A 27,847-nucleotide genomic window follows, 5' to 3' on the forward strand; every position below is an offset into this window, starting at 1 on the left:
CGGATGGATGGATGGACAGACAGACGGATGGGGTGTACGGGACAGACGGATCGATAGATGAACAGATGGATGGAGGGATGGACAGAAGGGGTGTACGGGACAGACGGATCGATAGATGGACACATGGATGGAGGGATGGAGGGATGGGGTGTACGGGATAGCTGGATTGATAGATAGATGGAGGGACGGACGGATGGGGTGTACGGGACAGACGGACGGATCCCGCTTTCTCTTCTCCCCGGGGTGTCCCCGTCTCTCGGCTCCAGCCCGGTTCTCGTCCGTCCAGCCCTCGCCGCCTGCTGGCCGGGGCAGGCCGGGTTGGGCTGGGGCGGGCAGTGGGGCCCCCTTCCTCTTTTCCATGCCTCCACCGCGGTGCCAGGGTTCGCCTGGCGCCCCACGGGCTGGGCCCACCTTGTGGGGAGGGGGGTGGGGGAGAGAAAAGAGGCAGTATTACATTTCGCCATCGCTCAAATTCTCCATGAAAAACAATCCGCGGCTGGTTCAAAGCTTCCTTCTCCCTCCGGGCCTGGCGCGCGAGGGGCTGGTGCCCCCTCCGTCCCGCCCCCCCCCCCCCACAGCCCCCCACCCCCGGCCCGGCTCCAGCCGGCCCCCATGCCCTGCCGGTTTCCCTGCGTCCCAGCACACACCCCTCTTGCTCTCGCCGGCTGACAATGCCCGCCCCGTGCCAGCCGCGCCGTGTCTGCGCTGGGGGCTGCGTGCCAGCCGCTCCCACCCCCCCCCCGCCTGCCCCCCGCCAGCCGGCACCTTTGACTCACTGCCAGCTGGCTGGGGGGGGGTGGCACGTGGCGGGTAAGGGGGGGCACTGTCTCCCCACGGGCAGCAGGCTGGCATCTCCCCCCCACCCCGAGGGTGCCCGCCAAGCCGTTCCTCCCCCCCGGGTGGCACGGAGCCATGCCGCAGCATGGGGGGAGGGGGGCATCTCCCTGCCAGCTGGTGCCCCTCCTCCACACAGCGTCATTCTGGGCATAGGAGGGGGGGGGGGGGGGGGGGGTTGGCAGCTGCTGTAGCCCCTCCCCCGCCCAGCTCTCTGCATTTTTCTCTCTCTCTTGCCAACCCCGCCCCCCTCCTGCCCGGGGGGGGGGGGGTGCGGGCCTGTCTCTGGAGCAGGGGGGAAAAGAGAAACGGCCACCCCGTCCCTCGTCCGCCTTGCTTCCATCCGTCCATCCGCCCCCCCCCGTTTCCCCCAAACAGCGGTGGCATGGTGCCAACCCAGCTGGGCCCCTCTGTCGCCCCCCCCCCGCCCGCCCCAATGTGGGCCCTCCCCCCGCCACGGCGTTAATTAGTCTCGGAATTAATTACAGCCGAGCCGCTCATTAGCAACCCTTCCGGCGCCGGGCTGGGGGGCGCAAAGGGGGGGGGGGGGAAGCAACGCCAGGCGAGAAACCAACCCCTGCAGCCCGGCCCTGGGCGCCCGGCCGCCTGGGTTCTCGGGAGTGGGGGCTAATGGTTAGAGCGGGGGGGGGGGGCTGGGTGCCCGGACGCCTGGGTTCTGTCCCTGGCAATGTGTGGGGAGTGGGGGCTAGTGGTTGGAGCGGGGGGGCTGGGTGCCCGGACGCCTGAGATCCATTCCCCAGCTCTGGGAGGGCAGTGGGCACTAGTGGTTAGAGCGGGAGGGTGGTGGGGGGGGGGGGGCTGGGTGCCCGGACGCCTGGGTTCTCTCCCTGCCTGGCTGGGCCTGCGTTTGTTCTTCTTTCCCTGCTTCTTTTCACAAGCGCCTGAGGGGCCCCCCCAGCCCTCCCCCCCAGCCTGAACCACCAGGGATGGAAACTGAATTCACTCCGGAGCGAATTCCCGAGCGAGGGCGGCAGGGGGCGAGAGGGGGTGGAGCCTGGGCTGGCACAGACAGGGGGACAGCCGGGGGCAGGGGGTCGGGAGTGAGGGGCACTGGGGTGTGGGGGCAGGGATGGGCTGGTGGCGGGGGGCTGCGGGTGGGGAGTGATGGGTACCAGGGGTGGAGGGGCCATGGCTGGAATATGAATGAATCCGGGAGGGGGGTGGGGAGCCCCCATGACGATTTTGGGGGGAAGAGAAGGGGGATCCTCACCCCCCTGCCTGCGGCTTCCCCAGCCCTTTCCCCACAGCAGACCCAAGATCTGCCCCCTCCCCCCCACACCTCAATCCAGGGTCACCCCTGCCCCCCCAGCCTGCGGACACCCCCCCCAGCTCTGACCCAGCTCACGAGGGGGAGAAGCAGAAGGGGGCTGGCAGGGCAGGGGATCTCCGCCCCGCAACCCGCCCCCCGTCCCTTGCCCCCCCTCACACATTGGACACCGACTACGTCTCTCTGTGGGGGGCTATTTTATTTACCCAGCCGCCGCCACCCTCCCCCCCCCCGGCTGAATCACTGCCCAGCTGGATGGCGGCCCCCGGCGAGGAGGGAGGGGCGGGAAAGGCAGCTGGGTCTCTTCGGGGGGGCCGTGGATCCAGGGGGGTCGGTTACTGCCAGGTGGCCAGCGGGAAGTTGTTGATCTCCAGGGTCTCCTGCACGGGGGGGCCGGCGGGGGGAGTGAAAGCCAGTCGCAGGCGCATCCGCAGCGGGACCTGGGGGGGGCATAAGGGGGTGAGTGGGGGGGGAGATCTGGGGGGAGGGGGGATCCCCGTACTCTGCCCCCCCACCAAGGCGGGGATGGGGGGATGGGGAGGTAAAGGGGGGGCAGCGCTGGCGTCCCATCCCATCCCCCGCCCTCACCCGGTGGGGGTTCCACACGCGCAGCCGCTGGGTCTGGGGGGGCCCGTCCGGCCCCGGAACCGTCGTCCCGCTGGGGGGCTCCAACTCCACCTGCAGAGACTGGGCGGGAAAGGGCAGGTCAGGAGGGGGTGGAGCTCAGTGAAACCCCGCCCCCCAGGCTCAGGAGGGGGCGGAGCTCAGTGAAACCCCACCCCCAGGCCCCCAGGCTCAGGAGGGGGCGGAGCTCAGTGAAACTCCGCCCCCCAGGCTCAGGAGCCTTGCCCCCTCCCCCGTTGCCCCTCCCCATGCCCACCCTCCAGCCCCAGCCCTTCAGATCTCCCCCACCCCCTCTCCCGCAGCCCCCCCGCAGGAGGATGGGGGGACGAGGACCGGGGGGAGTCACCTTGGGCACGGCGGCTTGCAGCAGGAAGCCGGTGGCGGCGCCGGGCTGGGTGCGGCTGGCCTGGGCCGTGACCAGGAGCAGGGCGGGGTCCCCGGGGGGGCGCTGGAAGGCGAAGTCCAGACGCAGGCCGGCCCCCTCCCACACCGGCAGCGGGGGGATGGGGGGCGCTGGAAGGGGGGAGAGGGACAAATCGGCGCTCGGGATGCACGGATGCCCCAGACCGCCCCCCCATTTCCCCTCTCATTCCTCGCCCCCCCACCTCTCCCCCCGCCCTCGATTTACCGCCACTTGTCACGTCCGCCAGCAAGTCCAGCAAAGACGCAGCTGCAGGGGCGGCCGGGGGGGCAGCCGGGGCCCCCCCCAGGAGATCCAAGAGGTCAGCGACCTATATGGGGAGGGAGATGGTGGGAAAAGAGGGTCGGGAGGGGGGAGACGAGGCCCCCCCCCCCAAGCTAGGGTGGGAGATGGGGTGCGGCCATTCCCCCCCCGCCCCTAGCAGATTCCACACCTGGGGGCCGTCGTGGGGGGGGCCGGAGCCCGGCGCCACCGACTCAGCTCCGGCGTCTTCCGCGGCCGGCTCCGCGCCGGGGTCCGGGGGCTCCACCGGGGGCATCTTCTCCAGCAGCGACGCCCTGCGGGAATGAGCGGGAGGGACCCAGGAGTCCGGGCCCAGCCCCCCCTCACTTTAACCACTAGCCCCCGCTCCCCTCCCAGAGCCGGGGAGAGAACCCAGGCGTCCGAGCCCCCAGCCCCGCTGCTCTAACCACTAGCCCCCACTCCCTCCCAGCGCCGGGGACAGAACCCAGGCGACCGGGCCCCCAGCCCCGTAACCACTAGCCCCCCCGAGCCAGGGAGGGAACCCAGGCATCCGGGCCCCCACCTGAGGTGGTCGTGTTTGCGGAAGAGGGCGTCGTATTCCACCGCCCGCTGCTGCAGCTCAACGTCATGGCAGCTGCTGAAGACGGAGACGATTCGCCGGATGCGACTGGGAGGGAGAGAAATCGGGGGGGGCCCCCCGTCAAGTGCCAGCAGGAAAAGGGGGGTTGGGGGGACAAGAGGGGGCTGGAGGTGGGACAGAATTCCCCCCGGGTGCCAGGGGTGAACCTGGAGAGGTGGGGGGCAGCGTTGCTTTCGGGGTGCCCGGAGGATTTGGGGTTCAGTGGGGACATGGGCTGCGGGGGGGCTTCGGAGGCATGCCCAGGGATTTTGGGGATGCAGTGGGATTTTAGGGTGCAGGGCCATGTCTGGGAATTCTGGGGGTGCAGCGGGGATTTGGGGGTTCAGGAGCATGCTCAGGGGTTCTGGGGGTGCCACGGGAATTGGGGTGCATGGAGGTTTTGGGGGTTCAGACCATGCCTGGAGATTCTAGGGGTGCACCAGGGATTTGGGGGGGTGGGGGTATGCTCAGGGATTCTGGGGGTGCAGCGGGGATTTGGGGGCGCAGGGGGCATTGGGGGGCCTCACTCGACGTCCCCCCGCAGGCGGGTGCTGAGTTTCATGAGGGCCGTCAGGGCGAGGGCGCGCGTGGGGGGCAGCGAGACATGCGACTGCAGGACACGCTCCAGCAGCGCCAGCACCTGCCCCTCCTCCACCTGCGGGGGGCGACATGGGGCAGGGGATGAGCCGGGACAAAACACCGCCCCACTCCCCCGTCTCGGCCCCGCCCCCCAACCAGGTACCCCCCAATGCCCCTGGCCCCGCCTCTCCCGCTCGCGGCCCTGCCCCCTGACCTGCGCAGGCTCCACCTCCTCGCCGCCGCCGCCGCCGTCCAATAGGAGGTCGCCGTATTCGCCGATGCACCAGGTGGCCACCTGCACCAGGGGTTGCTGGGAAAAGATGGGGGGGCCACCCCCCGAAATGAGACAGTTGTGGATTAGCCCCGCCCCTGAAAAGCCTGGCCTTGCCCCCTCAATGGGACCAACCTCCCCATACCAAGACCCCCTGCCCCACACCTGTGAGATGTCGCAGGCCAGTGCCCCATAGAGACGCCTCACGATGTAGGGGTGCAGCTCCCTGGCCCCCCCAATCAACTGGATCAGGCGGGAGATGGCATCGTCCGGCACGGAGGAGCCAGCCTGGGGGTGGAGACGTGGTTAGCCCCCCTTCACTCCCAGCTCTGGCCTTCACCCCCACAGACCCCAGCTCCCTAGAAACAGATATTGTTGCAACTCCTGTTATATACGACACCTGCACCATGATGGGAAAAGTCAAGCTCTTGCCCCCCCTTTTTGCACCCCCATTATCCCCTCCAGCCACAGGCACCCTGCACCCCTCATTGCCCCCACTGCACCCCCCGTCTGCACCCTGACATCTCACCATGGTCAGCACTTGCAGCATGGTGTCGATGTGCCAGCGCTTGTCAGGGGCAAATCTGGTGGGGGGGGGGGACAAGAGACAAAGAGGGTCAAGGTGGGGCCCACACATCACTGCCGCTCCCCACAGCGCCCCCCGCCAGGCCGCACTCACCTCTCGGCAGCGAGGAGCAGCCCCGAGGCGCAGGAGGGCTTCATGGCCGGGGGGCAGGACCCCAGGAAGCCCAGCAGCTCCTGGGTCACGGTCCGGACGTTTGCAGCCGTCACCAGGGCCAGGCTGAGATCCAGGGCGCGCCTGGGGGGTCAGGGAGAGGACGGGGGGGTCACCGGGACCAGGGCTCCCCACAGCCCCCCCTCCCACCCCCCCGGCCCGCGTCTCACCGGTGGACGGAGGGATCCGGGTCGTGCAGACAGGCCAGCACCGTGGCCCGGTGCCGCTGCAGGCTGCCTCGTCCTGCCGCCACCAGCCGGGTCAGCGACGTCAGGGCCACGGACCTGGGGGAGGCGCCAAGATGCCTGGGTCCCGGCATGCCGGTCCCCCCCCCCCCCCCCGATTCCTTCCTGCCCCATCCTGTGCTCCCTGATTCTCCCCACTCGGCCCCAGTGCCCTGCCCACCCCTCGATTCTCCCCAGCCCCGTCCTGTGACCCCCGATTCTCCCCACCACGTCCGCCCAAGTCCCCTGGCCCAGCCCCACCTCACGTGGGGGGAGGGGAGGTTAACGTCCCGGACGCCTGGGTCCTTTTTACCTGATGTTCCGATCCTTGCTGAGGAGGAATCGTCCCAGGATATTGACCGCCAGCACCTGGGGGGGTAGGTGGGGAGGCTGAGACCGGAGAGAACTTGTCTCACTGATACCAGCCCCGGACTGGGGGGGGGGGGGGGGAGCAAAAAGGGAAGGGGTGAGAATCCACCTGAGAACGGGCCCCGGGTGGAGGGAGTTGTTCACCTGCGGAACTACCCGCTGCTGGAATCCGCGCCGACGGGGGAGGAGGGAAGAAGGGGGGGAGCCAGGCAGAGGCCCCGGGGGCAGGGTGGGGATATGCACCACGTGCCCCCCCGCCCACGTACCCGCAGGCCGGGTGGCGCGCGCACCCCGGTGATGGTCAGGGCGGCCTCGTATAGCACCGCGCTCCCCGCGTTGTGCGTCGCCTCCGTGCTGGTGGCCACCTGGCAGAGGGGGGAGAAACGGGGGGGGGGTGTCAGGGCCAGCTCAGGGCTTCCTTCCCCCCCCCCCCCCCGTATCCGCAGCCTTCCCCCCGCCCCCCCTACACCCACCTGGGCCAGGGCGTCGCTCAGCCCCTCGCTGATCTCCTCTTCGCCTTGTCCCAGGACCCGCAGCAGCCGCAGGGCCCGCACCTGGGGGGGGGGGGGGGCCGAACCGGTCAGTGGGGGGGGGGAGGCGGGACCCCGAGCGGAGCGGGGGCGGGCCGGGTTGGGGGGAGGGCAGTACCTGGAGGAAGGGGTCGCTGACCCCCATGATGCTGTGCTCCGGCGAGTATCCCGACCCCTCCAGGCTACGCAGGATCTCCACCACGCGGGGCACGGCCTGCCGGGGGGGGGGGGGTGAGTGCACGGCCCCCCATCGCCACCCACGCCAGACCCCCCCGACTGCACCCCATCTCCCTTCTCTCCCCCCACCCCTCCGCCCCCTGAGAACATCTCTCCCTGGCTCGGGGTGGGCAGTGGGGGCTAGTGGTTAGAGCCGGTGGGGGGGGGGGGTCCTGGGAGCCAGGACACCTGGGTTCTCCCCCCGACTCAGGGAGGGCAGTAGGGGCTAGAGGTTAGAGCGGGGGGCGCTCTCGGACGCCTGGGTTCGCACCTTGCGGAAGTGTCTCAGGGCCTCGGGGTTTCGCTCGCACATCTCGGTGATGAGCAGCAGGGCGCCGTGCAGGAGGCCTGTCAAGAGACCGAGCGGCGTCTGGCAGGGCAAGGACCCCCCCCCAGCCCCCTCCCTGCAGCCCCTCTCCCTGCACAGAAGCCCCCACCCCCCACCAGGGGCATCAGCTCCCATCTGGGGCGGGAGGGGGTCATGGCCAGCGCCCGCTCCCCTGAGCTTGGGGGGGGTGACGCCCACAGGGAGGTATTTCGCCAAGAGGGGGGGAACAACCCCCCTGTGGCGTGCCTCAGTTTACCCACCCACACCCTGCCCGCTTGGGGGGGAAGGTTGGAGTCTAATGGGTGGCAAAGCCCTGGATGGAGGGGTCGGTCCCCAGGGATCGGGGGGAGATTTGGGGGGTGGGGGGGACTTTTTGGGGGTCCCTCACCGTGGCTGCGCTGCTCTAGGAGCTGGTCGCAGACGGGCACGAAGACGTCCGAGAGCTCGGGGACTTTGCGGACGATGTGAACAGCGCAAGCCACAGCCTGGGGGGCAGAGAGTGGGGGTTAGGGGGCACAAGGGGGGCAGTTGGGGGGGCAGAGGAGAGGCGGTAAGGGGGTGGGGGGAATGTGGGGGGTTAGGGGGTGGGGGGAGAGGGAAGGGAGTCGGGGGAACAAGAAGGAGGGGTTAGGGGGGGGAGGAGGGGGTCGGGGGGTTCCCCCCCACTCACCTTCCTGCGCACGGGGCCCGGGGCGCCCCCCGCCAGCCGCTGCACCTCCCCCGCCAGGTCGCGGCACATCCCCGGGGAGCCCAGGCAGCCCAGGCAGCCCAGCGCCAGGCCCTGCACGCAGGGCGAGGGGTGCGAGAGGTCGCTGTGGGGAGAGGGGGGGCCCGTGAACCCCAAAGACTGGCCTGGGGAGATCCGGATCCCAAACGCCACCACAGCCCAGCTCCAAGCCTCCCCCAGCCTCCCAAGCGCATCCCTGCACCCCAAAACCCTGCCGGCACCCCCAGACTCAGCCTGAGCACCCCAAAATTCCAGGACACGCCCCCTGAGGTTCTGAACCCCCAAACGCCAGGCTGATCTGCCCTGGACCCATAGGTCCCCTTGAGGTCCCCCCAACTCCCAATCCTCAGCCCCCCAAGCCCCAGCCCTCTTGGGGTCCCCCAATACCCAGCCCCCCAAACCCCAGGCTTCCCCCCCCTCACTTCTTGATGCTATTGGTCAGGAGCAGGTGAGTATCCTGCCTCTCGTCCAACAGGAGCGCGGCGCCCAGGTAGCCAATCCGCTTCTCGGAGAACTGGGAGGAGGCCAGGTGTCTGAAGCACTCCATCTGGAGGGGGGGACAAAGGGGGGGACAAGGGGGGAGGGGATCAATGTGGGGGACACACTGCAGCCCAACAGGGGCGGGAGGAAACAGGAGGCGGGGGGGCCACTGGAGGTTGGGGGTACAGGGTGGGGGGTTGGGGGTACGGGGGGGAGATGGGGGTACCAGCACTTCAGGGGCGACAGGAGGAAGAGAAATTAACAGTAACCTCAGTATCCCTCTTGCTCCAGCGGGGTCCCCCCCGGGGGGGGCAGCAGGTGGGGGGTCAGGGGCGCCGAGGAGCGATCGCGGGGTCCCGCCGGGCCCCAGGGCGCAGCAGGGCAGTCTTTGGGGGGGGGGGCGAAGACGGAAGAGATGGAGATCTGGGGGCACCAGATCTCGGGGTCCCCTGGGCGTCTGGGGCGCAGAGAGACGGGCGGCGGGTACCCCCCGGGGAAGGATTTTGGGGTCCCCTGGATCTGGGAGGGGCGATGGGGGGGGGGAGCCTCACCTGGCCGAAGTGGGCGGGGTACCCCAGCAGGTGGACGTAGAGCAGTTTGGTGAGGTTGGAGGTGCCGGTTCGGGGGCCCCCGGCCCGAAGGGCGCCCCGGATCCGGGCGCATTCCCGCTGCACCAGCTCCCGCTCGGCCGCCTGGGTCCGCGCCCCCCGCACCCCGCGGATCAGCTCCGCCACCGTCGCCACCGGGTCCCCCATCCTGGCGGGAGGAGGGAGGGGGTTACTCCCAGGCACTGCCAACCCCCCCGGCCTCTCCTCCCCTCCCGGGGGGCCCCCACGGAACCCCCAAACCTCTGTGCCCCACACCTCTTCCCCCACTCACCAGTTCCCCCCCACACCTGGGACCTGCCTCCTCCCCATCGCCCTTCCCCCACTTTATTCCCACCCATGAGAACCCCAATCCCCGACCCCATCCCCCCCGTTCTCCCCCCCCCCCGTTCCCGGACACCCTCTTCCCCCCGCCCCAGCCCCCTTTCCCGGCACATACCTGGGCCCCCGTCTCCCTCTCACCTAGCTCCTCTCCGAAATCAACCCCCTCCCCCCGGCCCGGCTGATCCCTCCCCCGCCCCCTTACCTGCCCAGACTTCCGCAGTAGCGCCTCACCTGTCTCACCTGCGCGCTGCGCACACCTGGCGCCCGGGGCCCCCTGCTGGCCGCGGGGCGGAACCGCAGCCGCCGGGGCCAACCCCGGGAGTCGGCAGCTGGGGGACAGAACGGGGGGGGGGGGGGCCTGGGGGAGCAAAACTGGGGGGGCTGGGGAGTAAAACTGGGGGGGGGCTGAGGGAAGTAGGGGGTTTGGGTCAAAAACTGTGGGGTTGGGGGGAAACTAGGGGGAGCTGGGGGATAAGGGGCAGCTAGAGGTTCTGGGGGGTTGTAGGGCAAAAATTGGGGGGAACTAGGGGAGTTGGGGGCACTGGGGGGCTTTGTGGGGGGGAGGGGGACCCGGGGGACAATGATTTCGGGGTTCAGCAGAAAACAAGGTGCTGGGGCAATAACTGGGGGGTTGGGGGTTCTGCGGGGAAAAGGGGGTCTCTGGAGGGCAAACCAGGGGAAAACCTGTTTTTTGGGGGGGAAACGGGTGGGGGGTTAAGGGGGAGCTGGGATGGGTCGTTCCACTGCGGATAGAGCCCGGACTCCTGGGTTCTATCCCCCCCTACAGGGTGGGGGGCAGGAGGGTCCAGTGGGTAGAGCAAAGTGGGTCTGGGAGCCAGGATACCTGGGTTCTGTCCCCGGCTCTGGGAGGGCAGTGGGGTCTAGTGGTTAGAGCGGGGGGTGGGGGGGGAGCAAGGACGCCTGGATTCTCTCCCTAGCTCTGGGAGGGGAGCGGTGTCTCTTTAAGACCATAGAGACACTTAGGAGTCCTCCAGTCTCCTCCTAGAGAGGCCGTCTTTCCCCCCTCCGCCCGGCGCAGCCGCAGAGCGGCCCTGCCTAGCCGCTCTAGCTTGCTCTCTATGGTCAGGGGCTGAGCCTCTCTGGGCAGCGCCGACTCTATGGCGAGCAGCGGCCGCTCCGGGAGGTGGCGCGAGAGAGCACGCCCAGAACTCCTCCGGGGCCATGGAGGCGCGGGCTAGAGCGGTCACAGACAGGGAGGGGGAAGGACGTTCTAGGACAGGTCTCTATGGTCTGTGAACCACATGCGGGGGGGGAGGGGGAGGGATAAAGCTGAAGCCACAGAGACACGTGGGGGGAATAATATTGTATGCAAATGAGCTCATGCATAGTCATATACTATGCAAATCATCAGCCCCCCTCCACAGAGACACACACAGAGCCCTGCCCTACCAGTGCAGTGGGGCGCCCCCCCATCTCTCCATCCCCCTCCCCCCCGCTGATCTGCAGCCTTGTCCATGATGGGGGGACACCCCGCCCCCACCCCACTTCCTGCCTCGGGGTGGGGGTGTCCAAGGAGCTACTCCAGCCCCCCTCACACCCCTCCCACTCCAGGGGGCGTCCGTGCCCCCACCCAGGGCACCCCCGACCCCAGGTTGGGTGGGCCCGTGGGTCTGATCTGACCTAGATGGGCTGGGGGGCAGCTGGGGGGGTGGGGGGTATACGGGCAGTAGCCAGACAAACGCCCCCAGCCCAGCGCCTCCCAGTCCAGGCGGGAGGGGGGCATCTCGGGGGGGCAGGTACAATAGCCAGTGAACCAACTGAGGTCAAGGGACCCATATCCCATCATCTCCCCCCCATCCCCAGGGCACAAGAGCCCCCTGGGTTGTGCCAGACGGGGCGACGCACCAGGCGGGGAGTGGGGGGGTCCAGTGGGTTAGGGCTGGGGGGGGGGGCAGGACTCCTGGGTTCTGTACCTGGCGTGAAGGGGGGATCTAATGGGTTAGCGTCTCAGTGGGTTGGAAGCCCTGACGCGCTGGAGCAGCCAAAGGGCCTGGCCCCCCTATGGACGGTTGGGCTGAGTTGGGTTGGGTTGGGTTGGGCTGAGTTGAGATGAGTTGAGTTGCGTTGGGTTAGGTCAGGTTGGGTTGAGATGAGTTGGGTTGAGTTAGGTTGCGTTGGGTTGGGACCAGCACCAGGGCCCCCCCCAGGACCTTCTCTGGCATTTCCTGGGCGGTTCCTTGTCCCCGGGGCTGTCCAAAAGGAAGGTTCTGGAGCACGTCTCTCCTCTGCCGTCTCACTCGCGCACGGGAGAGGGTTACCATCCTGGCACCTCCTGGGAGGGTCCCGCCGGTGTCCCTACAGCCACAAGCCCCCAGCCACTGTCTCCACAATATCAACGGTCCTAGATGCGGCCCCCCCCCCCCTGCTGCCACCCCCCGACAATGCCCCGCCCGCCCCCCCAGCATCTCAGCAGGCGAGGCTCAGGGCTCGACCCATTGTGCTCTCCCCAGGACCATCGCCATGTCTGATGGCTTCCCAGAGCGTCTCCTGGGCCCTCCTCTGGCCAATGCACATGGGACTCCCCCCATCTCACCCCACAGGGGGACAAGAAACTCTCCATGACAGTGCTCCCCAGGTTCCCTCCATCTCTGCAGGGGGGTCCCCCTCCATGGCACCTGCTGACGGAGAATGGGTAGAGATTGGGGCGACCATACGGGGTTCAAGGGGGCCCGGCTCAGGCTTGGGGGTCACTCTGGGGCCAGGATGGGTCTGGGGGGGGCTGTATCTGTGATGGAGGGTTCAGTCGGATACTAGGGGGGATGGTATAATGGTCTGAGCGTAGGGGACCCCCCATGGCCTGGAGATCCCCAATGCAGCACAGCCCCTGGACTAGGGTGACCAGATGTCCCGATTCTCTAGGGACAGTCCTGATATGTGGGGCTTTGTCTTTTTTCGGCGCCTATTCCCCCCCCCTTGCCCCTGCCACACCCATCCTGATTTTCACACTTGCTCTCTGGTCATCCTACCATAGACCCCTCTGGGCCTACAAGCTGAGCCCCCCCCAGACCAGCCCTGGCTGCTCCTGACACTTCAGCCGGGAATTCAGGGGTGCCCAGACTGGGGATGGGGAATCGGACCCAGAGCCAATCAAGAGAGATCATCCCTCAGCACCAGCACAGAGGAGTCTGGGATAGAACCCAGGAGTCCTGGCTCCCAGCTGCCCCACACTCTAACCACTAGCCACCACTCCTCCCCCCAGCGCTGGGGAGAGAACCCAGGAGTCCAGCCCCCCTTGCTCTGCCCACTAGACCCTACTCCTCCAGGGGTCTAGTGGCCAGAGCAGGATGGGGGGGGGGGGGCCAGGACGCCATGTGAAAAAAGACGCCGTCGGTCCCTTCCCCCCCTTTTTTTTATTAATATATTTTTTTTATTAAATTTCTCATGGTTCAAATCTGCAAGACGTTTCGTTTTCAATCCCAAAGACACGATATAAGAAATATCCACGTGGAAAAGGCAGTCGGAGCAAGGCCGGAGCGAGGGAGGGGGAAAGCCAGCAGGGAGGGAGGTAGAAAACGGCCAGGACCAGGGGGGATCAGAGTCGATTATACACAATCCCAATACACTGAGCATCCTCATGCATTTTCGAGGGGGGCCGAGAGGGAGATTCGTGCCAGGGGGGGCACCCCACAAATGGCTCCCCCCTCAACTTACTCACCCTGCCCTGGGTGATTGGAAGGGTGTTCCCCCCACCCCCACAACTCTACAGGCCCCCCACTCTAAGTCAACACAGATCATTGAGTTCCCCTTCTGTGATCAGGCAGGACCATGGAGCCCTTCTCCTTGGCCTAAAACATGTCTTCCAGAAGTCGGGACTTCCTCAGATCTCTGCCAAAAGGCGGGACTTCCTGCTTTGCCTCTGTTAGGAGTATTTTCTACCCTCTGGAAGGCAGAACTTCCTGTATTGCACATCACGTCCCTTTAAAAAGGTGGGACTTCCTGTTCCGCCCCTCTGGTGAGCGTCCTCTGCCCTGCAGAGGGCGAAACATCCTGTATTGCACCCTCACATCCTTACAAAAGGCAGGACTTCCTGTATTGCACCATCGCATCCTTACAAAAGGCAGGACTTCCTGTATTGCACCATCACCTCCCTACAAGAGGCAGGACTTCCTGTTTTGCTCCTTCGGGGAGTGTTCTCTCCCCAAAAGCAGAACATCCTGTATTGCACCGTCACATCCCTGCCAAAGGCGGGACTTCCTGTGGCGTACCCTTGGGGGGGCGGTCCTCCTGAAGGAGGAACTTCCCCCCCACACACACACCCTCCAGAAGATGGTGTTCTTCCCCATGAGCTACTGGCTAAGCCCTCCAGGAGGCAGGAATTCCTGTTTGACCCCTTTAAACCCATCCTTCCAAAGGCGGGACTTCCTCCTTCGCCCGCTAGGTGTAGCGGCTGTCCTCATCAGCCCTTCACCATTTCCCCAGTCTCCTCCCCCCCATGGCAGGATCATCCCCCCCGCCCCTCCCCCGTTAATTTTTTTTAACTAGTTATTTCATTCAGACGCAGCAAGAAAAAAATCGTTAAAAAAGCGGAAAGAAAAGTTCACCGGTTTTTTTTGTCTGTTTTTTGAGGGACCGGGAGAGAAAAACCCCTCGGCGCGGTGAGTGAGTCCCCTGCTGGGATCCCCAGCCCTGGGGTCCCCCAGCCCCGATTTACCAAACCCCCAAAGAAGGCGGACGTTCAAGGGAAAAGAACCTCGAATTTCAAATTGGGGGGTACGGGTTTGCCGTGGTCTCAAGACGGAGAAAGAGAAATCTGCTAGAAAGAGCCCTTCGTATGTAAACAATCTAGAGAGAGAAGCAGGGAGCGAAGGAAGGGGGCAGATGTGGAAAGGAGGAGTGCAAGACTCGGACGGAGGGCGAATGAGCAGGAGAGAGGGGATGAAACAGACCTGGGAGTGGGAGACGCTGGGGGCGCGAGGCACAGGCCCGGAAGGGGCGAGGGAGGAAAGGAGGAAGGAGACAGAGCGGCAGAGAAAGAGTGACAGGCCGGGAGAGGGGAAAGGGAGGGGGCCGTTGGGAAGCAGCCCCCCCGCCCCCCCATCTCAGGTGAGCAGCAGAGAGAAGAGGTGAGCCAGGCAGACGTCAATCAACACGACAGCCAGGACGACCAATGGGTGAGCTCCCTGCAAGGGAAACCAGACGAGTGAGACACGCCTCTGACCCCCCCCACACACACCTTCTCCCCAAACGCTTCCCCCCATAACGCCCCCCCCACCCTCAACCCCCCACTGCCCCAGGCTTGCCACATCCCCCCCCCCGAAACACACCCTGACCACTCTCAACTTGCCAGCCCACATCCCCCATCCTCCATGTGACCCCCAGCCACCACCCCCCACTCCAAACCACGGGACTTTTCCCCTCCCCCAGAGAACCCCGGAGTCCTGGCTCCCAGGCCCCCGCTCTAACCACTAGACCCTACCCTGCGCTGGGAGAGAACCCAGGAGTCCTGGCTCCCAGGCCCCCATTCTAACCACTAGACCCCACCCCCCTCCCAGAGCCAGGGAGAGAACCCAGGAGTCCTGGCTCCCAACCCACCCCCCACTCTCACCCACCAGACCCGCAGCTCCCCTCCCCCGGCCAGCTCCTCCCAGTGCCCCCCACTGCGGCTCTGCTGGGCGGGGCTGAGATGCTGCAGTGGGGCGGGAGGGATGCTCCACCGAGGATGCAGTTGCTATGAGACGGAAGCCAGGATGCCAGCCAATCCCAGGGAGCTTCATCTCCTGGGCCCCGCCCACTCCCCCCACCATCCATTCCCTGCCTCCTGATAGACGCGGGTTCTATCCTAGCTGGGGGGAGGGGGGGGGCAGGGAATGCAAGGCAGCGTGGTCTAGTGGTTAGAACTGGAGGGGAGGGCTGGGATCCAGGACTCCTGGGTTCTATCTTTGGAAAGATGGGGAGGCCCTTTTCCCCTCTTACCTGTCTCACAGCTGCTCCTGTCTCCTTCGCACCCCGAGTCATAGCCCCCACCCCCACAGGCAGATGGTCAGCCCCCCGTCCAGCGTCCACCGGGGATCCTGCCACCTCTGGCCGTGCCTGGGGCTCCCCGATATCCAGCAGGGGGAGCTCTTCCTCGTAGTCCTCCTCCTCCTCTTCCTCCCGGAGGCTTCCAGAGCTGCCGCTGGGAGGGGTGCCCTCCAGGGGGCGCCCTGGCCCCCCCTCCTCCTCGTCCCCCTCCCACAGCCCCTCAGGCGGGCACCCCGGTGTCTGGGTGGGGAATCTCCTGCATCGCCACTCCTCCTCGGGGTCTGATGTGTCCGCAGGGGGTACGCGAGGGGGTCCCCCGTTCTCCAAGGGGTGCCAAGTCCGGCGGGGGTCCCCCCTCCAGGGCTGCAGCGGGGTGGGAGGGTAGCTGGGGTCCGGGGTCACGTCAGATGGGGTGACCCCGTTTTCATAGACCTCTGGGCTGTCGTATTCTAACAGGTCCGTGTCGGTGCCTTCAGAGTCCAGGCGGGGCCGTGGCTCTGGATTTCGAGGTGGCAGAAATGGGGGTGTGTATGTCAGAAACGGAGTTCAGGACAGGACCTGCCCCCCGAAATCTAAAGCCACCCCCCCACAGAGTCAGCATCCCCCAATACACTAGAGAGACATTCGGGACTCTGGATTTAGGGGCGCAGAGAGAAAGGGGGTGTCAAGGGGTCAGGAATCAGGGTTCACTTAGGGAACAGCCCCATGAGGTCTAATAACCCCAATACACTATTGGGGACCCCCCGACACACAGGGGGGCATTTGGGGTACAGAGAGAAAACGGGGGCCGTGGAGAGAAAAGAGGGTGCAGCTCAACATCACACCCATGTATGCATGGGGCACAGCGGACGCCGCTTTCCCCGATATCGGGGACCCGCACAGGCGGCCCCATCCAGATGGGGGGGCTGGGGAATCCCCCAGGGTTAGGGGCTCCCCCCCGCCCCAAACTCACCGGGATCATCCAGGACGGGCTGAAGGTCCTGGGCCAAGATCTTGGCCACGCGGGCAGCTTCCATGGCCTTCTCGGCAGAGACCAGCGCCGCTGCGGCCTTCAGCCGGGCGTCGGCCGCCCTGGGGAGAGGCGCAGGTGGGTCTCTGTGGGGTGGGGCCCCCCCCCTGGGGTGAGGGGTGGGGCCCCCCCCTGGGGTGAGGGGTGGCCCCTCCTCTTCCCGGGCCACCCCCTCCTGACCCCCATCTTTTCCCCACCCCTGACCGCCCACCCAGCCCTTGCCCAACCCCTCCCTGCGTGGGGCAGTGCCCATCCCCCACGAGCAGCCTCTCTCAGCCCCCCCACCCCCCCATCCCTGGTCCATGCTTAGTGGATGCTGCTGCTCCACTGTTTCCACAGCAACCGTTAGCCAATCACTGTCGCCATCCCCCGGTTGCCTAGGAGACCTGGCAGCCTCTGCCAGGCGCTTGCATGTAACCTCTCCCCCCTCCATCCCCTCACTGGGGGGGGGAACGCGGCTGGGGGAGCAGGGAATGGGGGGGAAAGGCAGAGACAAGAGAGAAAAAAGAAAGAACGAGAGAGAAAACGGGACAGAAAGAAAGAAATGGAGAGAGAAAACAGGACAGGAAGCCAGCCAGTCAGCCAGAGAGACAAATCGACAAAAAAGCAGCCAGGGGGAGCGCGCTGGAGGAAGAGAGAGACAAGCAAACTCCAGCCAGCCAGACAGGAGCCGTCATCTCTCTCTCGGCTCCAGCGCTGGGCAAGCAGAAAAGTTCTGGCAGCCAAAGTCCCTTCCCACACCTGCCTTCCCCATGGCCGCTAGAAACCCCGCGGCCCCCCCCAAGGAACCACCTCGGTATGGTCATGGTTGGGCAGTCGGGCCTGTTGCTCTGGCCCCCCAGTCTCAGCAAGGCTTCCACCCTAGTCCCCCGGCCTCTCCTCCATCTGGGCCAACTGGCCAACTTTCAAAATGGCCGCCCCAGCTGGGGGCCTTTGAACCCCCTTTCAAGATGCCCAGGGGGCCTTTGTACCCACTTTCAAGATGGCTACTCTTGACCGCACCCCCAATGCAGGTTGAACACTCCCTTCCTGGGTAGGGCTGGAACTTCTCCTTCACCCCTTCGACTGGCCACTGGGACCTCCCAGTTCATTTGCCTACTGGGCCTCCATCTTTAATTAGGTGCCGTCCAGCCCTTGTTCTGCCCGTGCACAACAAATACCCATGAGCCTCGGGGAGAATGGACAAGCTGGAGCTCCACAGCCATTTGAACCAGCTTTCAAGATGGCTGCTCGGCTGGGAGGGTCACCTGAGCCAAGGTTAATATGGCTACCCAGATGAGGGTGGTTTGGACCTGATTTCAAGATGGCTGTCCCAGTTGGGGGAGGGGGATCCGTTGAGTCAACTTTCAAGATGGCCGTCTTAGTTGGGGGGGTCCCTTGAGTCAACTTTCAAGATGGCCGTCCCAGTTGGGGGGGTCCCTTGAGTCAACTTTCAAGATGGCCGTCCCAGTTGGGGGGGTCCCTTGAGTCAACTTTGAAGACGGCTGCCAGTGACCCCTCAAGACCTCACTCCATTGTGGAGTGAGGTCCCCCTTCCCCGGCAGGGACATGAGGGTGCAGGGAAGGAACAAAATGGCACCTGGGAAGGGGGTTGTGGGCCCGGAAGCCCCGCCCATGCGGATGGCGGAGTTAAGGCTTTGGGCCTACTGAGGCCTACATGGCCTAATGGAAGCCTGGGCCTTGCCTAGATTTGTAGCCAGGAATCGGGGGTGTTTTTGAGGGCCGAATTCCAGGGGGTAGCGGGGGGAGGGCATCCTACCCAATCTTGGGGAGCGGGGACAGGACACCCCGATTCAAACCAGACCCTCCAAGCCCACCTCAAACCCCAGCCCCACTGCAGGCCCCAGAGAGCGTAACAGCGGGGTGTTATTTACATCCACCATCCCCCTCACACACACACACACACGGTGGCCCCCCCCACACCTCCCCTCTGCCCCCAGTCCCCTCCTACATCCCCAACACCCTGCCCCGCTTTTCCCCCCACACACCTCCATGCACCCTATCCTCCTGAGTCCCTGTATCCTGCAGCCCACCCCACGCTCTCCCCCGATCCTCCAGCTCCCCCACGACCCCGGCACCGTTGCTGACCTGGTGGCCGCCATCTCCTGCTTCTGCCTGGCCAGGCTGACGGCCCGCCGGGCCATCTCCACCGCCCGGTCCACCTTCTCCTTGACTTTGCTGCGCCGGAGGGGGATGAGGTTCTTCACCTTCCCGCTCACCAGCCGGTTCAGCTTGTACTTGCCTTCCTCCTTGGTGCCGTCGGGGTAGGTGGTGCGCCCGTAGCCGTGCCGCCGGTTGCCAAGCCACTCGCCCTCGTAGCGCAGCCCGTTGGAGCGCCGGCTGACCCCGTGGCCGCTGCGCCGGTCGGCCCGCCACTCCCCGGCGTACACCTCGGTGGAGGAGCCTTCGATGCCCAAGCGGGAGGGCATCTCGGGGGGCTCGGTCTCGGCGTAGCTGAGGGTGGTGGCTTCGCTCCCGGTCGAGCTCACCCCGGCTTCGCTCTTCAGCGAGCCCCGCTTGCTGCCCAGCGAGGCTTTGGAGTCGGCCCGGCGCACCCGTAGGCCGCTCAGCAGCAGGGAGCGCCGGAAGAAGAAGCCCCGTGTCTTCTTCTTGGCCCCCTTGGCGAAGTCCGGGTCGCCGGGGAAGGCCAGCACGAAGCCGCCCCGGGAGCCGGAGGCTGGGCTGTCCCCCGGGAGCAGCGGAGGGGGCAGGGGAGGGGGTGGGAGCGGAGGAGGGGGCCCGCCGGGGTCGGGGTCGCTGTGGAGGGACTCCAGCGAGGTGCGGCGCAGGGAACACACCAAGGCGGCCTGGCGGTAGGGGACGCTTTGACGGACGCCGTAGCCGTGACGCTTGCCGGCTTGCCACTGGCCCTGGTAGGTGCCTGCAAGGGAGGGCACAGTGGGGTGGGGTTGTTTGAGGAGGGGTGGGGACAAACCGGGGCCGGAAGGGGTGGGTGGAATGGAAACAAGGTGCATGGAAGTGGGCAGACAGATGGAGGAAGCGAATGTGGAAAGGGCAGGCGGGAGGGAAGGTGGAACTGCAGGGATAGAGGGGTTGATGGTGGACCCAGGTGGATGGATGGACGGACGGACGGATGGAGGTGTAGGGGGATGAATGGATGGATGGACAGACAGAGGTGTAGGGGGATGAGTGTGTGGATGAATGGATGGACATGTAGGGGGATGGATGGTCGTGTGGATGTGTGGACGTGTGACTGGATGGACGGATGGAGGTGTAGGGGGATGGATGGGCATGGGGATGGATGGATGGGCGTGTGGGGGGATGGATGGATGGATATAGGGACGTGTAGGGGGATGGATGGAGGTGTAGGGGGATGGACGGATGGACGTGTAGGGGGATGGATGGGAGTGTGGATGGCCGGATGGACAGAGATGTAGGGGGATGGATGGATGGATGGAGGTGTAGGGGGATGGATGGATGGGCGTGTAGGGGATGGATGGACAGACGGAGGTGTAGAGGGATGGGTGTGTGGATGGATGGATAGATGGACGTGTAGGGGGATGGATGGATGGATGGAGGTGTAGGGGGATGGATGGACGGACGGAAGTGTAGGGGGATGGATGGATGAAGTGACCGAGTGCAGAACAGCAGCCGGACTGGACAAGATGGCCAGAGAACCCCCCACTCTCCCTCCCCCGCTCCCTCCCCCACCGCCTTGCCTCCCACCCCCACCCCCACCCCCGGAGCTGGCGCCCGTCCGCCCTCACCTCCATCGGCGTAGGTCTCCGTGCCGTAGCCATCCTGCAGCCCGTCCCTCCAGGCGCCCTCGTAGGTGACCCCGGAGTGGCTCTCCCAGATGCCGGCCCGGCCCTTCAGCCCGTGACTCCACTCCCCCTTGTAGCACCACTTGCTCTTGCGCTCCACGCCCAGCCCCTCCCGCTTGCCCTGGGTCCAGTGGCCCTGGTAGGTGTTGCCGCTGGGCCAGGTGTAGACGCCCAGAGATTCGAAACCCCGCCGCCACTGCCCGCTGTATTCGCCCTGGGCCCCGGGGCCGGTGCAGACCCCGTACCCGTGCGCCCGGCCCTCCTGCCAGCCGCCCACGTAGCAACCGCCATCGTCAAACTCGAACCTGCCGCCGTGGGACATGCAGGTAGCGGGGGCCCCGCCTCCCCCCCGGCGCCGGCTACCCACAAGTCCCTGCGCTCATCACTGGGGCCGGCCCCACCGTGTGGAGCTGGCGCTAGGTGGCGCCCCCTTGCATGGGTGGGGGGCTGCGTTCGCTCCCTGCCGACTGGCGTGCTCCTGCCCGGCAAGGTCAGGGCGGCATCTGGGGGGTCCGCCGGTCCTGGAGTTCTTCCCCTACAGCTGGGAGCGAGGTCCCAGACTTTGCCACCTACAGGCGGCTCGCGGGGCTACAGTCGCAAGTCCACCCCTTGACAGCTGTAGCGAGATCCCAGGCGTCTTGGTCTACGGGTGAACGGTGTAGCTACAGGTGTACCGAGAACCAGGAGCTCTCCTCCTACAGGTCAACAGTGGAGCTACAGCCATATGCCAGCCCGAGGGTTCTCCACCTACAGGCACGTGGTGGGGGTTACAGTTGGACAGCAATCTCTAGTTACCGGTGGGCTACAGTCATACACAAATCCCAGGCACCACTACCTGCAAACAGTCAGTGGAGCTACAGCTGGACAGAGATCCTGGAGCAGGCGCACGGCAGTGGTACAGTGGCACAAAAGTCCCAGACTTCTCCACCTACATGTGTAAAGCGGGGGTTATTCATACAGCAGTCCCAGACATCTTTGGCTACAGGCAGAGGGTTGCCTCAACACCTACAGTAATCTGGTTGTGCCCTACCGTCGGACCACGGCCTGGAATGCTGTAGCTACTGGGGCATGGAGCTGTCTGATTACACCTGTATGTGGGTCCTGGAGTTCTCTGGTCACAGGTGTAGTGTGGTCCTGGAGTCCCAATCAGCAATGACCCGGTTATGGCTGCGTGCTGCCATCCTGTGACCTGGGCGTCTGTATTTTACAGGCAAACGGGGGTGGGGAGTTCTCTAGATACAGTCCTTGGTTTCTGCAGCTACAGGCATACGATGAGTCCGGGGGTCTCTTGTGACAGGCAGTCCCTATATCCTGTCGTTATAGGCGTAGAGTGGTCCTGGAGTTCTCTAGCTACGGTTGTCCCAGGCTTCTCCAGCTACAGACATACAGCGGTCCTGGAGTTCTCTAGCTACAGGCATACAGCAGTCCTGGAGTTCTCTAGCTACAGGCGTATAGTGGTCCTGGAGTTCTCTAGCTACAGGCGGACAGTGGTACTGGAGTTCTCTGGCTACAGGCGGACAGTGGTCCTGGAGTTGTCTGGTGACAGGTGTATAGCAGGGACTGTATTTCTTCAGCTACAGGCAGCGGGTGCTCAGTTCTCTGGTTACAGGCAGACTGAGTCCTCCGGATCTGCAGCCACCTGGTTATGACTGTGTGTTGCCATGCTGCAACTTGGGATTCTTGGTGTTCTACAGCCCAGGAGTTCCCCAGCTACAGGTGTAAGTGTCCAACAGGCGTAGAGCAGGCCTTGGCAATCTCTGGCTACAGGCGACGGGATGGGTTCCCGGTTCCCTGGCTCAGGGAGGCGCCGGGTGTTCCCAGGAAGCAGACACGCTGCTGGGGGTGCGGAGGGGCAGGGAGGGCTCCCATCAGTGGCCTCATGGTGTGGGGTACCTACAACAAGAGAGGGTGAGAAAGCGGCTGGGGTGGGAGGAAAGAACAATCGTACTCCCAACTCAGAGGAACAGGCGGCCTGAAAAAGACACCCTCTGCCATACCACACACACAGGGAGCAGGGCTCAGCCCCGCCAGCAGGGGGCAGCAGGGACACACACACAAACACACACACAGACCCACAGGGAGCATGACTCCTTCCCTCCACCAGGGCGTGGCAGGAGGACACTCCTCCACCAAAATAAACCCCATAACCACAAGAGCACAAAATGTTACCTGGAGATAGATAGAGAGATAGAAGGGGTGTCTGGGGTGTCTGGGGATGGACAGATAGATGGATATAGGGGGGTGTCTGGGGATAGATAGATAGATAAATGGGGTGTATGGGGATAGATAGATGGGGTGCACAGGGATAGATGGATGAATGAGGGTGTATGGGGCTGGATAAATAGATAGACAGATAGATATAGGGGGGTGTACGGGGATAGATGGATGGATGGGGTGCATGGGGATGGATAGACAGATAGATATAGGGGTGTATGGGGGTAGATGGAAGGGGGATGGATGGATGGATGGGGGTGCCTGGGGATGGATAGATAGATATCTCGGTAGAGGGGGTGTAGGGGGATAGTTCGATGGATGGGGTGCACAGGGACGGACGGACAGACGGACGCCTGGATTTTCCAGCCACTCACCCGATTCATTCCCCGATCGGCGGCGGCGGCAGGAAGCGGGTCCGCGCCAGGAAAGCGGCAGGCAGAGACACACCCAAGGCGGCCGGCGGCCCGGAGCCGGCTCATGTGGGGCGCTCAGCCCCGCCCGGGGGAGCCGGGAGAAGCCGTGGGGCGAGCCAGGGCGGGACGGAGCGGTGCGGCGGGCTGGGAGATTTCCCCCCCGAAATTCTCAGGGAGTGACAATGTTTAGCCGGGGGGGGGGGGGGGATGCGAGCCGGGGGGGGGGGGGGGGGGAATGCGGGGGGGGGGGGGGGCAGCCAGCGGGGCCCGGCGGAAGATGGGCAGAAGGTGGGAATGCAGAAAGGAGCAGAGGAAAATGCCCGGGGGGGGGGGAAGGAGCCACCCCCCCAGGAGGGGAGGGGCGGACACCCAGAGGAGGGAGGGTGGAAATTCCCCCGGCGGAGGGAGAAAAGAGCCGGGGGGAGGGGGGGACGGAGGCGGCGGGGGGGGAGCAGAAAAGGGGGAAGGTGGAAATGCCGGGATGGAGGGGCAGAAACGCGCCGTCTGCGGGGCAGAGCCGGGCGAGGCAGCTGGGGGCGGTGAGAGAGGCGGAGTGTGTGTGTGTGTGGGGGGGGGGGGGCGGGGGATTTCTCCACAACACAGCCCCCCCCTCCTAGAGGCACGTAACGTGGGAGGGAGGGGCCGGGCTTCTAGTTAGGCCCCGCCTCTTCTTCACCCCATTTATACACCGCCCCCCCCCCCCGCCCCAGGAAAGAGGGAGGCGGTAACAATGTATCCAGTCGTCCCACGAGGCGCTGCTCCGTGGTGGTGGGAGGGGGGAAGGCAGGGGTCCCCTGGCCCCCCAACACTCAGCCCCCTTCCGCAAAGGGGGGTCTGTCCCCCCAAGCCACCTCCCAGCCCCCCTCAACACCCTTTCTCCTCCCTGCCCCATCGCTGCCCCCCCAAACCGCCCCCACCCCTCCCCCCTGACGTGCACCACAATATTTGCCTCGCCCCCCCACTACCTGCCCCCCCGTCTACCTGCTGGAGCCCCCCCTTCCTGGCCCCCCCAAAATGGCCCCCAACCTCCCAGGACACAGACAAAAATTCTTGCTCCCCCACGTCCCTTTAGCCCCCCACAAATCCCTGCCACCCAAACCCAGCTTCTCTCCCAGACCCCCAAGAGGGGACCCCCAAAACCCCCTCCCCTGAGGCATGTATCCCAACAGCCACCAACCCAGCAAGCCCCACAATTTGGGTCCTCCGGGCCCAGCCCGTCCAGCCATCCATCTGTCTTGGTGGGGGCGGGGGGCTCAGAGCCGGGAGGGGGCGCTCCCAGCCACCACCACCGTCTTCCCCGTGATGTAGCTGGCATTGGGGGAGCAGAGGGACACGACGATTCCAACACAGTCAGATGGGACCCCCAGCCTGGGGAGAGGAGGGGGAGTTAGTGCGGGGAGGGCTGGATGGGGGATGTCAGGGGGGGCTGCAGGGAAGGATGGGTGGATGGATGGGGTTTTTCAGGGTGGGAAGGGGACTGGATGGGGGGCTGCAGGGAAGGATGGGGCCGGGATGGGGGGCTGGGGGCCATCGGTACCTCTGCACTCTCAGATTCTCCATCATTTTCTCCTTCATGGCTTCGTCCCTCCACAGCTGAAAGAAAAAGCAGAGTTGGGGGGGGTCATGGCTCTGTGCCCCCCCCCCAGTGAGGCCCGCCCCCAGCGGTGTTCCCCTCCGCACTGAGGACGCTGCTGAATTTGGTCCGTACGACTCCCGGCGCCAGCCCGTTGATGGGGACGTTGCGGGGGCTCAGCTCAGGCACCAGGGCCTTGGCGAGGCCCAGCAGGGCCGTCTTAGAGACACTTTATGGGCCCAGCACCTGGGGGGGGGGGGGCAGAGAGTCTCAGCGCAGCCCTCCCCCCCCCCGCTAGCCAGCCCTCCCATCCCATTCACCAGCCAGCCCCGGCCCCGCCACTGCCCCGCCTACCTGCCAGCTGTCCCTCAGCCCCCCCCCCCCACCAGCCAACCATCCCCAGACACCCCCCTGCACCCCGACTTCCCTGCCTCCATCCTCCTCGCACCCTCCAATGTCTCGCCCCCCTCCCCCGCAGTCACCCCCATTTCTCCATGTGGGGCACGACCAGGCCAACCAGCAGGGCCATCACCGTCACGTTGATCTGGGGGGATGTCAGGAAAGGGGCCGGCTTCTGCCCCCCCCCCCCCACGATGCTATGCTGCACCCCCTGATCTCCCGCCCTCTTCCCCACAGGCCCACCCAGGGACCTTCCCCCTCTGCCCCCCACAGAGACCACCTCACCCCGCCCCTTCCTCTGACCCCTAACCCCACCTTTGCCCCAGCAAGTTCCCCATCAAGCCCTGCTCTCTGCTCAGCCCCCCGTCCCCCACTACCTCCCCCCCACCTTGTTCCACACGTCCTCGCTGGCGTCCAGCGTGTTCCCGAAGAACGGGTTGGCGGCCGCGTTGGAGACCAGGATGTCGATGTCCCCATGATGCTCCAGGGCCTGGCGAGAGCTGAGATCCGTGCCCCATTTCTCTGGGTCCTGCCCTCCCAGAGCTGGGGAGAGAACCCAGGAGTCCTGGCTCCCAGCCCCCTGCTCTAACCACTAGCCCCCACTGCCCTCCTGGAGCCGGGAGAGAACCCAGGCGTCCGGGCTCACCGTGGCGACCAGGCGCTCCCAACCCTCCGCTCTGCCCACATGACACACGGTCCCGGAGACGCTGAGGTTCTCGGCTCGCAGCTGGGCCACGGCCCGGTCCACGTTACTCTGCTTCCGGCTGCTCAGAACCACGTGGGCCCCGTCCTGGGCCAGGCGCCGGGCAGCAGCAAAGCCGTTGCTGGGGGAGACAGCAGGGGTGGGGAGTGAGGGGCACCGGCAGTGCGGCGGGGGGGGGGAGGGGGCACCGTCACTCACCCCTCCGTAGACACCGTCACAAGAGCCACCTTTCTGGACAGGGTCCCCTGGGTGTCCCCGGCTGTTTCCAACCCACACAGGCCCCCCACCCACAAGGTGGCAGATCCCAGCACCCGGCCTCCATTTTAGGGCATCTCCGGACTCTGCCGCGGACACGTAGAAGGTAGTAGTCCAGGGCTGCACAGCATTTGTCACTGTGGGATTTTGACAGGTGGCCACACCCACTTAATGGTTTATGTCCCGCCTCTCCTCTGGTCTCTATTTGGACAGTTATGCGTTTGGTCCTATAGGTCATTTTGAGAGGGGGAATCATGTATATTTTTATAGGGTACCTGATTGCTCTTTGCCTGTGTGTGTTCCCACGTGAAGGTTAGAAGAAAAGAGGGCTTCAGAGACAAATTGTGCTGTAGGCAATTTTCGATCACGTCGGAAATAAAGCGGACCAGGACCGGGCAAATTATCAGACCAGCGAGAGTTTTAAAAGAATAATGAAAAAACTTGTGCGCAGTGTTTTGAAATAATGGTACGGAGAATTCGGTGTTTTAGAAAAAGCAGGTTGATGTGTTTTTTAGGGGGACAAAAAAGGATTAAAGATTAGCTTTTTAGAAAAAAGCCAGCGTCGTGCTTTCCAAAAAATAAATCAATGAAGGTATTAAAACGTTAGTTTTTAGAGAAAAAAATTATTTGAATACAGTTTGAAACGAAGTCTGAAAAATCCCGGTGTGCGTTTTGAAACGAAGGACGCTTTTACGCCTGTTTTAAGGAAAAGGAAGGAGGCACGAAGCGGGAGAGCGCAGCCGAGAGGGAGAGAAATGAAGGGAGAGAAAGTTTTAAAGCGGCCGGAAAGCCCATGTCATGGAGCACGTGGCGGAGAGAGACAAGATGGGTGGCTTGCCTCGGCGGCTGAAGTTTGGCCTAACAAAAAACTGCTGTGAAGAAATCTTTAGACAAAACACACACCCTTAAAATAACAAACAGCCTGTGTAAAACAGTCAGTGGAGAAGACGGCTGTTCCCCACACACGCGGCCTTTTTCTTTCCTAGCTTTGTAACCGTCGAAATCAGCCGAGCAGCGTTTGAAACAAATCCACGGGCCTTTAACGATTTGCCGAAATGAAAACTCTGCTCAAAAATGATCGCTTGTCCTCGGCAGAGAAAGCGTTCAATTCACACCCTGGAAACCAAACACACACACACACACAGGCTGGCTTCGAAGAACAAACGGCTTATGTAAACCAGGGAGTGCGTTTCGCCAGGGCCGAGGCACTTAATTTCTTCCCCGACGGGTGCTCGTTTTCTTTCCGAGTGTTAAAATCGAAAAGAAGGGCTGTTTGAACGAGCCACCCAACTTTTTGAAAGCGAGAGGCGCACGCCTGGAGATTTCCTGGCAGGTTTTATGTCGACGGAGCAAACCTCCCTATCTGGTTTTAGCTTCGTGTTGGGCATGAAATCGCCCCTCGGCAAGAAAAACGGTAGAAAGGGAAGTTGTGTTTCGCCTTGACGTCCATCACCCTTAATCCGGCTGCTTAAAGCCACGTGTTTTTAGAGCCATTTACGTTAGCCCCACCCCCTGACACCGGAAGCCCTACCCCCCTTGACCCTTAGGCCCCGCCCCTGTCACCAGAAGTCCCGCCCAATCACTCACCTGACATCTGGTCCCGCCCCCGAGAGCGGGATTGGACCCCAGAAGGCCACCTGATGGAAGGGGTGGTGCGACTCCTCCAAGAACGCCTCCCCGCCTGCTCACCACCAAGGGGAGAGGGTTTATCCTGTCACATCGCTAAAGTCAACCCTCTTCTTCCCTGCCCTACTGACGTTGATCCCAGGTCATTTTGTCTGCCTCGGACAGCTGTTTTCAAGAGAACAATTTTCTTGACTTGTAAAGAAGCTGTAAAAAATAAACCCAAATGCAACAAAGTTCAGCCTCATAATGGTCAGGGGCCTGGGAAAACTCGGGAAGTTTCTGGGACGGTAAAACCGTTTTCTCACCCCAGTAGATGTTACCAAACCTCGGCTCCACTTTCTTGTTGCAGTCTCTGTCTTCCAGCATCTGCATCCCTTTCCTCATAGGTGGTAGGAGGAGAAAGACAAGGAACTAGTCTGCGTCCCTTATTTTTGTGGGGCAAACAGGCGGGTTCAGGTGGGCGCTGGCTG

General features: G+C 64.5%; 2 protein-coding genes and 1 pseudogene across 4 annotated transcripts; all 3 read right to left on the bottom strand.

Annotated features, from left to right (window-relative positions):
- Nucleotides 1–2,326: 2,326 nt before the first annotated feature.
- On the bottom strand, nt 2,327–9,717 carry AP1G2 (adaptor related protein complex 1 subunit gamma 2). 3 transcript variants are annotated; one of them, XM_067533124.1, is made up of 22 exons: nt 9,650–9,717; nt 9,041–9,245; nt 8,432–8,556; nt 7,953–8,094; nt 7,671–7,767; nt 7,226–7,302; nt 6,857–6,952; nt 6,682–6,762; nt 6,475–6,573; nt 6,153–6,208; nt 5,786–5,899; nt 5,559–5,681; nt 5,409–5,463; nt 5,045–5,167; nt 4,823–4,918; nt 4,557–4,684; nt 3,973–4,077; nt 3,601–3,724; nt 3,375–3,477; nt 3,093–3,259; nt 2,711–2,809; nt 2,327–2,562 (listed from the first exon to the last, which is right to left on the bottom strand). In XM_067533124.1, the coding sequence occupies exons 2-22, from the start codon at nt 9,242–9,244 to the stop codon at nt 2,458–2,460; spliced, it is 2,319 nt and encodes a 772-aa protein (XP_067389225.1). In that variant the 5' UTR covers nt 9,245; nt 9,650–9,717; the 3' UTR covers nt 2,327–2,457. The 3 variants fall into 3 exon arrangements, with proteins under 3 accessions (XP_067389225.1, XP_067389223.1, XP_067389224.1); XM_067533122.1 differs by having other exon boundaries at nt 5,559–5,699; XM_067533123.1 differs by lacking the exon at nt 9,650–9,717 and adding an exon at nt 9,534–9,550 and having other exon boundaries at nt 5,559–5,699.
- Nucleotides 9,718–13,970: 4,253 nt separating this feature from the next.
- JPH4 (junctophilin 4) lies at nt 13,971–21,065 on the bottom strand. The gene is made up of 5 exons (XM_067533125.1): nt 20,138–21,065; nt 18,498–19,290; nt 16,353–16,471; nt 15,353–15,897; nt 13,971–14,559 (listed from the first exon to the last, which is right to left on the bottom strand). The coding sequence occupies exons 1-5, from the start codon at nt 20,514–20,516 to the stop codon at nt 14,479–14,481; spliced, it is 1,917 nt and encodes a 638-aa protein (XP_067389226.1). The 5' UTR covers nt 20,517–21,065; the 3' UTR covers nt 13,971–14,478.
- A 3,009-nt stretch (nt 21,066–24,074) lies between these two features.
- On the bottom strand, nt 24,075–27,761 carry LOC137143399 (dehydrogenase/reductase SDR family member 4-like; annotated as a pseudogene).
- Between the last annotated feature and the right edge of the window lie 86 nt (nt 27,762–27,847).

Source organism: Emydura macquarii, unplaced genomic scaffold, assembly GCF_026122565.2.
Source record: "Emydura macquarii macquarii isolate MOO-44397 ecotype Brisbane River unplaced genomic scaffold, CSIRO-AGI_Emac_v2 contig_3322, whole genome shotgun sequence".
NCBI classification, from domain to species: Eukaryota; Metazoa; Chordata; order Testudines; family Chelidae; genus Emydura; species Emydura macquarii.

Bases quoted from the DNA above. Each gene is read 5' to 3' on its own strand.
- AP1G2 (XM_067533122.1), bottom strand. From the start codon at position 9,244: ATGGGGGACCCGGTGGCGACGGTGGCGGAGCTGATCCGCGGGGTGCGG. The intron at 6,763-6,856 runs GTACTGCCCTCC...CCCCCCCCCCAG, and splicing joins TCAGCGACCCCTTCCTCCAG to GTGCGGGCCCTGCGGCTGCT. The intron at 5,700-5,785 runs GTGAGACGCGGG...CTGACCCCCCAG, and splicing joins CCGGATCCCTCCGTCCACCG to GCGCGCCCTGGATCTCAGCC.
- JPH4 (XM_067533125.1), bottom strand. From the start codon at position 20,516: ATGTCCCACGGCGGCAGGTTCGAGTTTGACGATGGCGGTTGCTACGTG. The intron at 19,291-20,137 runs GTGAGGGCGGAC...CCTCCCTTGCAG, and splicing joins GGAGACCTACGCCGATGGAG to GCACCTACCAGGGCCAGTGG. The intron at 14,560-15,352 runs GTAAGAGGGGAA...TTTCCCTTGCAG, and splicing joins CAGGAGCAGCTGTGAGACAG to GGAGCTCACCCATTGGTCGT.